We start from the raw sequence: 10,511 nt of genomic DNA on the forward strand, positions 1-10,511 counted from the left end.
AAAACATCCTTCCACAAACAACTCAGCCATTTTCTCTCACTTTTTATTGCATAAACGTACAAGTACATACATATTAAGTTAAAGTATAAAACAATCACAACACAATCATCATATTACAAAAGAGAGTAGTAAAGATGATTAATAAAATGGATTACAGAGACCCAACAAATGATTCATAAAGTCACACATTTTAAAATTGTATAAAAGACAACTGTTCAAATGATGTATAAAGTAAATAATAATATGCTTCCTGAAGTGGTCCAGAAGATGTTTCAGATGTGAACCAGTACATATGTATATCATATAAAAGTGATAATCTATGGGATGATTAATAATTACAAATACAAATATGTCACACTTCAATATTTCATACTATCCAATCTATAAATGTAGAAACATATTAAACAGATTGTTGGACAAACAACAATGTCACACATGTTCGTCAAACTAATAATAATAATAACTGCTATAGCAGCCGCAACATTAATACGGCCACAACGACAACTCTTGCTGACCAACTGCCCTCGGTAATGGCACCATTCCCAAAGTATGTGGGCTCTATTGATAACCTCACTAACAACTTTAACGACGCCCTGCGCGAAACCATTGATAACATAGCACCGCTAAAGTTAAAAAAGGCTCCAAAAAAGCGCACCCCGTGGTTTACAGAAGAAACTAGAGCTCAGAAATTATTATGTAGAAAGCTGGAACGCAAATGGCGCACGACTAAACTTGAAGTGCACCATCAAGCATGGAGTGATGGTTTAATAACTTATAAACGCATGCTTACCTTAGCTAAAGCTAAATATTACTCAAATCTCATCCACCGTAATAAAAACGATCCTAAATTTTTGTTTAGTACGGTAGCATCGCTAACCCAACAAGGGACTCCTTCCAGTAGCTCCACCCACTCAGCTGATGACTTTATGCAATTCTTTAGTAAGAAAATTGAAGTCATTAGAAAGGAGATTAAAGACAATGCGTCCCAGCTACAACGGGGTTCTATTAACACTGACACGATTGTATATACGGCGGATACTGCCCTCCAAAATAGTTTCTCTCGTTTTGAGGAAATAACATTAGAGGAATTGTTACAACGTGTAAATGGAATAAAACAGACAACATGTTTACTTGACCCTCTTCCTGGGAAACTGATCAAGGAGCCTTTTGTATTATTAGGTCCATCAGTGCTAAATATTATAAACTTATCACTCTCCTCGGGCACTGTTCCCCTAGCATTCAAAAAAGCGGTTATTCATCCTCTTCTTAAAAGACCTAACCTCGATCCTGACCTCATGATAAACTACCGACCGGTGTCTCACCTTCCCTTTATTTCAAAAATCCTCGAAAAAATTGTTGCGGAGCAGTTAAATGAACACTTAGCGTCTAACAATCTATGTGAAACCTTTCAATCCGGTTTCAGGGCAAATCACTCTACGGAGACAGCCCTGACAAAAATGACTAATGATCTATTGCTAACGATGGATTCTGATGCATCATCTATGTTGCTGCTCCTCGATCTTAGCGCTGCTTTCGATACTGTCGATCATAATATTTTATTAGAGCGTATCAAAACACGAATTGGTATGTCAGACTTAGCCCTGTCTTGGTTTAACTCTTATCTTACTGATAGGATGCAGTGTGTCTCCCATAACAATGTGACCTCGGACTATGTTAAGGTAACGTGTGGAGTTCCCCAGGGTTCGGTCCTTGGCCCTGCACTCTTCATCATCTACATGCTGCCGCTAGGTGACATCATACGCAAATACGGTATTAGCTTTCACTGCTATGCCCCTAAAGCTGACCAACACGCCGGATTGTAGTCAGCTGGAGGCGTGTCTTAATGAAATTAAACAATGGATGTCCGCTAACTTTTTGCAAAACATAACGCCAAAAAAACGGAAATGCTGATTATCGGTCCTGCTAGACACCGACCTCTATTTAATAATACAACTCTAACATTTGACAACCAAAGAATTAAACAATGCGACTCGGTGAAGTATCTGGGTATTATCTTCGACCCAACTCTCTCCTTTGAGGCACACATTAAAAGCGTTACTAAAACGGCCTTCTTTCATCTCCGTAATATCGCTAAAATTCGCTCCATTCTGTCCACTAAAGACGCTGAGATCATTATCCATGCATTTGTTACGTCTCGCCTCGACTACTGTAACGTACTATTTTGGGGTCTCCCCATGTCTAGCATTAAAAGATTACAGTTGGTACAAAATGCGGCTGCTAGACTTTTGACAAGAACAAGAAAGTTTGATCACATTACGCCTGTACTGTATATACCTTTATATACATATATACATACATATATACCTATACTGTATATACCTTTTTATACATATATACATACATATATACCTATACTGGCTCACCTGCACTGGCTTCCTGTGCACTTAAGATGTGACTTTAAGGTTTTACTACTTACGTATAAAATACTACACGGTCTAGCTCCATCCTATCTTGCCGATTGTATTGTACCATATGTCCCGGCAAGAAATCTGCGTTCAAAAGACTCCGGCTTATTAGTGATTCCCAGAGCCCAAAAAACGTCTGCGGGCTATAGAGCGTTTTCCGTTCGGGCTCCAGTACTCTGGAATGCCCTCCCGGTAACAGTTCGCGATGCCACCTCAGTAGAAGCATTTAAGTCTCACCTTAAAACTCATCTGTATACTCTAGCCTTTAAATAGACTCCCTTTTTAGACCAGTTGATCTGCCGTTTCTTTTCTTTTTCTCCTATGTCCCACTCTCCCTTGTGGAGGGGGTCCGGTCCGATCCGGTGGCCATATACTGCTTGCCTGTGTATCGGCTGGGGACATCTCTGCGCTGCTGACCCGCCTCCGCTTGGGATGTTTTCCTGCTGGCTCCCCTGTGAACGGGACTCTCGCTGCTGTGTTGGATCCGCTTTGGACTGGACTCTTGCGACTGTGTTGGATCCATTATGGATTGAACTTTCACAGTATCATGTTAGACCCGCTCCACATCCATTGCTTTCCTCCTCTCCAAGGTTCTCATAGTCATCATTGTCACCGACGTCCCACTGGGTGTGAGTTTTCCTTGATCGAGAATGTCGTAGTGGTTTCTGTTGTGGTTTGAGACACTAGTGATTTAGGGCTATATAAGTAAACATTGATTGATTGATGTTATATGTGCTGATGTTGTTAGAAAGTCAAAATGAAAGTCTGGACAGTTTATTTCAAATCCTGCAGTTTCATTTGCTGCTGCTGTTCTCACCAGCACACTTGTGTTTCTTACACTGGTACTTAGAAGACAATCTTTCACCACACACAATGCAACTCAACACTTTCTCTCCTGGGTGTCTTCTCATGTGTGCTACAAGGCTTGATCGTCAACAAAAGTTTCTGTTGCAGATTGAACAGGAAAAAGGTTTTTCCCCAGTGTGTGTTCTCATGTGTCCTTTCACATCTGTACTTCTTGTAAAACCTTTACCACATTCTGAGCAAGAAAAAGGTTTTTCCTCCAGTGTGTGTTCTCATGTGTGATTTTAGACGACAATGGTATTTAAAAGTTTTGTGAGAGAGAGAAGATGTGAAGTGAGTGTTGTCAGTGTGACATGTCTTATCATCTTTAGAGTCTTCATCATCAGTGTCAGGAGAGTGTGACGTTGTGTCCTCACTATCTGATAGTGGAGCTAAGAGCTTGTCTGCTTGTGATCCTCCACAGTGGTCTCCATCAGCTTCTGTTGTCATGTGTTGTGTTGAGCTGCTGCTTGGAGGCTCCCCCCCTCCCCTCTCCTCACTTTCACCTTTCACCTCATCATCTTCACTCTTCACAGGGACACCAGTCACTGGGAACTCCTCCAACCATTTAGGCTGACTGATGCCCTCTTCCTCCTCTTCCTCTTTAATGTGCGGCGCCTCTTGGTCCTCTTCTTCCTCTTTAAAGTGAGGGGTCAGTGGGTTCTCTTGCTCCTTAAAGTAAGGAGTCAGTGGGTCCTCCTTGTTATTTTTGATGTGTAAGTTCAGTGGGTCCTCCGCTTGCCCTTTAATGTGAAGGGTCAGTTTAACATTATGGGTCTGTGGCGCCTCATGTTCCTCTTTAATGTGGGGGGGATGTGGCTCCTCTCCTCCCTCTTTGATATGTTGGTAATGTGGTACCTCTTCTTCCTTGTGTATTTGGGGAGACTGTGGTTCCTCCTCCTGCTCACGAGGAAGATGTTCTTCATCGATGTCTGCGGGACAGGAGAAAACAAACATTCTTGAGAAAAGTCCAGCTTTGCTCAGTCACATGAGACATTGTCCTGCACCAACATATGATCTCACAATCTCATCAGTTTCCCCTCACAGCAGTCAGGGTACTTCCAGCTGACACATGAAGAAGACCTTCAGGGGAATGTCTTCCCAGGCCAACATCCAATCCACCTTATTCATATAAAAACATCCTAAGATTCATTCCTGCAATCCATACTAATGTGCTGTTCTCCCTCTGAATAAGTCATACACACACAGGAAATAATGTACCACATGCCAGCCTCCATGCTGTAGTACTAGTGATGAGCTCCCCCTGCTGGTGGACAATAATTTGTGATTTTCACATTCATCTTTAGAGACATGTCTGTTCTAAAAATAGCATGAGCATAGTCAAAATCCATCCATCCATGTATACATTTTCTACCGCTTGTCTCGTTCGGGGTCATGCATGTTGGCCAAAAAAGATGACATCTGTTTTACTTTCATTTAGATAGTGTCACCACAGTTAAACTGGGAAGAAGTAATCAGATTACTGACTACTCCTTCAAAAGATAACTTGTTTACCTTATTAATAATAGTTATATTGAATGAATTTAGTGTGTTTCCAGACACTCAAATTGTGTTACAGTGAGAACTGAGAAGCTACATTTAATTATTATAATAATATTAAGTAGATGAAGAAATTCCTGAAAGAATTGTGTGTGAATGCTCCAATGCTGAAGTTGAACTGAAAGGTTGACAGAATGTAGTATGAATGTAAGAATAGTTTGAATGTTGAAGAGTTTGAATTTCGGGAAAACTGGGATTTTTTAAAGTTCTTAAACCAACATGCTTTTTTGTCCTGACTCAGAGGAATGTTTTGACAATGGACCGGTTGAAATGGGTTGAACAATGTGAAAGGAGTCATTGCACTAAAGAAGGTTGGAAATAAGGTTAGGAAAAAATGTGAATTCCTGGAAATTTGTTGAACGTGGAAAAATGTTTTTTTGAATTTCCAGGATGAATTGAATGTGTTGAAGGAGGAATGGTTTAAAACCAGTGGGAATTGTGGAAATTTGAAAAATGGATAATTAATTTTGAAAGGGAAAATGTCCCTAAAAATGGGGAATTCCAGAAAATACGGGAATATATGAAAGGGAGCACACAATTCTTGAACACACTGAATATTTTGAAGTTGGAACGGTTCTAATCAGATGAAAAATGTGGGCGTTGTGGAACTTTCATTTTATTCCTTTCAATGGGAATTTCATGGAATTTTTTGAGAATTTCGGGGAAAGCGTAAATTTTTTTTAAAATGCTAAAAAAAATGTGAATGTTCTGAATGAGTTAAAATGGTTGGTGTTGGAATTTTTCAAACCGGTTCAGAAATGTTGAAGTCGTAACATTTTTAATTGAGAAATGGTATTATGGAATTCCTGGAACCGGGAATTTTTCTAGTTCAAAAAACAACTTTGTTTTCTGTCCTGATTTAAAGGAATGATTTGACGTTGGAACAGTTGAGGTGGGTTGAAAAGTGTTTTAATTTCAATTTCCAGATTTAGTGGAATATTTTGAAGGTGGAATGGTTTGACTCGGTTGAAAAATGTGGAAATGGTGGAATTTTGAAAAATGGCTGATTCATTTTGAATGGGGAAAAATGTCCCTGAAAACTTAGAATTCTGGGAATTTTTGGAATTGGTCAAGGGAAAGCCCGTGATTAACAAAAAGGCTGGACAGTTTGAAGTTGGAACAGTTTGAATCAGACTTCCTGGAATATTGGGAAAACCTGGAATTTTTTTGTCCTAATTAAGTTGAATGATTTTTCAGGTGGATGGGTTGAAGTGGGTTGAAAAATGTGGTCGACAGAAAAAAGGGTGAAAAAAGGGTTGATTGTTATGAAATAATGATAAAGGTGAATCCACTGTGTACTTAGCCCATTACATACATACACAATCTCCTGGAAAAATACATTTCAGTCTATGCCTGGGCCCCTGGAGACTGAGGCCATATCTATTCCAAATATAATGTTATTGTTATTAATCAAATATAAAGTTAGTAAAGATGTGAGAGTAAAAAGTCAACCAACCTGTTCTGTGTAACACAACTTGATGTTTCTTGAAAACAGCGTCCAGTAGTTGATTGTAATCCTCTTTTGTTCTAGAAAGTTCCGCCTCATATTCTGCTATCGTTCTTTCTAACACTACAAATATGTTTTCAACGGCAGCAGTTAGTCGCTGATCCACCAACGCTCTCAACATTTGTAATGTAGACATTTTCACACAATCACAACACTTTACTCTCACACTTGATCTCTACTTAGCGATGTGTTGATAACTTCTGTGTCTTCTGTTAGCAGCTAACAAGCTAAGCTAACTAGCGAGCTAAGCTAACTAACAAGCAAAGATAGCACGAGAAGCGGCACAGTGCTTCTAGCGCATCGAGACCACTTTATCCTTTACTAAACAATAGTGATGGGTCCGGCAACACAGATGCATCGGCTCATGCGTCGAGCTCGTAGAGCGAAACCTTGTGTCGGTGTGCGTGCCGCCTTTAGAAAGTCACGTGACCAATCATGAGCTGTTTTGGTCACGTGACCGATACGCGAACTGTGTCGCACTGGCACCTGCGCGCCAAACTGTGTTTATAAGGAAGTGCATCTGTCAAGGAGATGCTGCTGCCAACAGAATCGCCGCACTTCTGTCCTTGTTTTTTTTTTTGTCATTTATCGTCGTCGGAGATCATTTCCGCCGTCTGGGAATATTTTGATCATATATCGGAAAAAAAGGTATTTGTGTTCATTTTCTTGTCGTTTCATTAAGTCTCCACTGGAGACTCTCCGGTATTGTCCCGCCCACACAACCATCCTATTAATTACATTAAAACACAACAGTAACTGATTTCTCCGGTAGCTGAGTTGGTAGAGTGAAGGACCACAAGTGTTCATATTGATTCCCATAGGGCGGTTGTTCGAGTCCAGCTCGGCCCCACCTACTTTTTACCATGAATTGCTTAACGTGGACCCCGATTTAAACAAGTTGAAAAACTTATTGGGGTGTTACTATTTAGTGGTAAATGGTACGGAATATGTACTGAACTGTGCAATCTACTAATACATAAAAGTTTCAATCAATCAATCAACAGTGCGTATTCAGAGCGCATGTTAAAAAAAAAATCCCAGTCCACAAGTAGATAGATAGATAGATAGATAGATAGATAGATAGATAGATAGATAGATAGATAGATAGATAGATAGATAGATAGATAGATAGATAGATAGTACTTCATTGATTCCTTCAGGAGAGTTCCTTCAGGAAAATTAAAATTCCAGCAGCAGTGTACAGAGTTGAGATCAATTTAAATATAAGTAAAAAGTAAATAATGGGGGTTTAAATGGAAACAAAAAAGAGAAATATTACAATGAGAATAAAAACTAAAAAGCAACAATGGGAATAACAATATAACAGTAAAATAAGAATATAACAAGACAAAGTAGGCAGTAGTGAGCATGTTATGAAAACGTATTGCACTGTTATTGTTTTGCATCCCCTGTCATATTAGTGCCCCCCGCCCCCCGCCCCAGAGAGGAGTTGTACAGTCTAATGGCGTGTGGGACAAAGGAGTTCTTGAGTCTATTAGTCCTGCACTTGGGATGAAGCAGTCTAGAACTGAACAGGCTCCTCTGGCTGCTGATAACACTATGCAGAGGGTGACTGGCATCATCCAGGATGCTCACTAGTTTGTCCACAGTCCTCTTCTCTGCCACCCTCACCAGTGAGTCCAGTTATATTCCCATTGTAGAACCGGCCCGCCTGATCAGTTTCTCAAGTCTGGAGCTGTCCTTCTTAAGACAGTACAAAACAGCGCCAGGGGGTTGTAAATTCAAAATAACAAAAATAGAATACAAACAAATATATATATATATATAATAAACAAAGTGCAAAGCCATAGGTTCATTCAGATTCATTAAATAACTTAAATGTGGAACACAGCATCATCGTTTTCACAGCTTTTTTGTTGTTAGAGGTAGAGAGTGTTTTAATGTAAAGTTCCAGATCTTTTTTAAAGGCACAAAAGATAGGACGGGTATTAAGAAACTTACATTTATGAATATAAAACTTAGCCAATAAAATAATGAGGTTGCAAAGGTAAAATTCCTTTTCAAATTTGTGTTCATACAGTGTAAAACCAAAAATCACATCTTTAAAGTAAAGCACAAATTTGTCATAAATATTGTCCAGGATGAAGCGACAGATGCCTGCCATAGTGATGGAGTGTTTTCACAAGTATAAAACAAGTGGTTAACAGTCTCTGGGTGCATGTTACAAAACATCAATGTCCTTCTTCTATCTAACCATCACAGTCTTTACAGGGTAATAACCAGGAATGATTTTAAATGATATCTCTTTGACTTTGTTGGGAAGTAAATACCTGTTAGGAAGGGACCACGTTTTGGTCCAACAGATGTCATTTACAACATTATTCCAGAGGGAAATTACATAGGAGACAGACACACAATCATTTTGGAATAAGCTGAGGATTTTTCTGTTATTTTTTTGATCAAAGCAAAGTTTCCCCACAGGAGTGTCAAGTGGATCATTCACAATGTTTACAGCAGAAAGAGGAGGTGTGTAAGCCATGTACAACATAATAATACCTGTTGGAATGTACAACATAATAACACCTGTTGGGATGTACAACATAATAACAGGTGTTGGAATGTACAACATAATAACACCTGTTGGAATGTACAACATAATAACACCTGTTGGAATGTACAACATAATAACAGGTGTTGGAATGTACAACATAATAACACCTGTTGGAATGTACAACATAATAACACCTGTTGGAATGTACAACATAATAACACCTGTTGGAATGTACAACATAATAACAGGTGTTGCAATGTACAACATAATAACACCTGTTGGAATGTACAACATAATAACACCTGTTGGAATGTACAACATAATAACAGGTGTTGGAATGTACAACATAATAACACCTGTTGGAATGTACAACATAATAACACCTGTTGGAATGTACAACATAATAACACCTGTTGGAATGTACAACATAATAACACCTGTTGGAATGTACAACATAATAAAACCTGTTGGAATGTACAACATAATAACACCTGTTGGAATGTACAACATAATAACACCTGTTGGAATGTACAACGTAATAACAGGTGTTGCAATGTACAACATAATAACACCTGTTGGAATGTACAACATAATAGCACCTGTTGGAATGTACAACAAAATAACACCTGTTGGAATGTACAACATAATAACACCTGTTGGAATGTACAAAATAATAACACCTGTTGGAATGTACAACATAATAACACCTGTTGGAATGTACAACATAATAACACCTGTTGGAATGTACAACATAATAACACCTGTTGGAATGTACAACATAACAACACCTGTTGGAATGTACAACATAATAACAGGTGTTGGAATGTACAACATAATAACAGGTGTTGGAATGTACAACATAATAACACCTGTTGGAATGTACAACATAATAACACCTGTTGGAATGTACAACATAACAACACCTGTTGGAATGTACAACATAATAACAGGTGTTGGAATGTACAACATAATAACAGGTGTTGGAATGTACAACATAATAACACCTGTTGGAATGTACAACATAATAACACCTGTTGGAATGTGCAACATAATAACACCTGTTGGAATGTACAACATAATAACACCTGTTGGAATGTACAACATAATAACACCTGTTGGAATGTACAACATAATAACAGGTGTTGGAATGTACAACATAATAACAGGTGTTGGAATGTACAACATAATAACAGGTGTTGGAATGTACAACATAATAACAGGTGTTGGAATGTACAACATAATAACACCTGTTGGAATGTACAACATAATAACACCTGTTGGAATGTACAACATAATAACAGGTGTTGCAATGTACAACATAATAACACCTGTTGGAATGTACAACATAATAACACCTGTTGGAATGTACAACATAATAACATCTGTTGGAATGTACAACATAATAACACCTGTTGGAATGTACAACATAATAACACCTGTTGGAATGTACAACATAATAACACCTGTTGGAATGTACAACATAATAACACCTGTTGGAATGTGCAACATAATAACACCTGTTGGAATGTACAACATAACAACACCTGTTGGAATGTACAACATAATAACAGGTGTTGGAATGTACAACATAATAACAGGTGTTGGAATGTACAACATAATAACACCTGTTGGAATGTACAACATAATAACACCTGTTGGAATG

General features: G+C 38.6%; 1 protein-coding gene across 1 annotated transcript; it reads right to left on the minus strand.

Annotated features, from left to right (window-relative positions):
* Positions 1-3,184: 3,184 nt before the first annotated feature.
* LOC133547754 (uncharacterized) lies at positions 3,185-6,725 on the minus strand. Its single transcript, XM_061893304.1, has 2 exons — positions 6,286-6,725; positions 3,185-4,201 (listed from the first exon to the last, which is right to left on the minus strand). Exons 1-2 carry the CDS (start codon positions 6,470-6,472, stop codon positions 3,456-3,458), a joined length of 933 nt encoding a protein of 310 aa, XP_061749288.1. The 5' UTR covers positions 6,473-6,725; the 3' UTR covers positions 3,185-3,455.
* Positions 6,726-10,511: the final 3,786 nt, after the last annotated feature.

Source organism: Nerophis ophidion, unplaced genomic scaffold (genome assembly GCF_033978795.1).
Source record: "Nerophis ophidion isolate RoL-2023_Sa unplaced genomic scaffold, RoL_Noph_v1.0 HiC_scaffold_175, whole genome shotgun sequence".
Classification (NCBI taxonomy): Eukaryota; Metazoa; Chordata; class Actinopteri; order Syngnathiformes; family Syngnathidae; genus Nerophis; species Nerophis ophidion.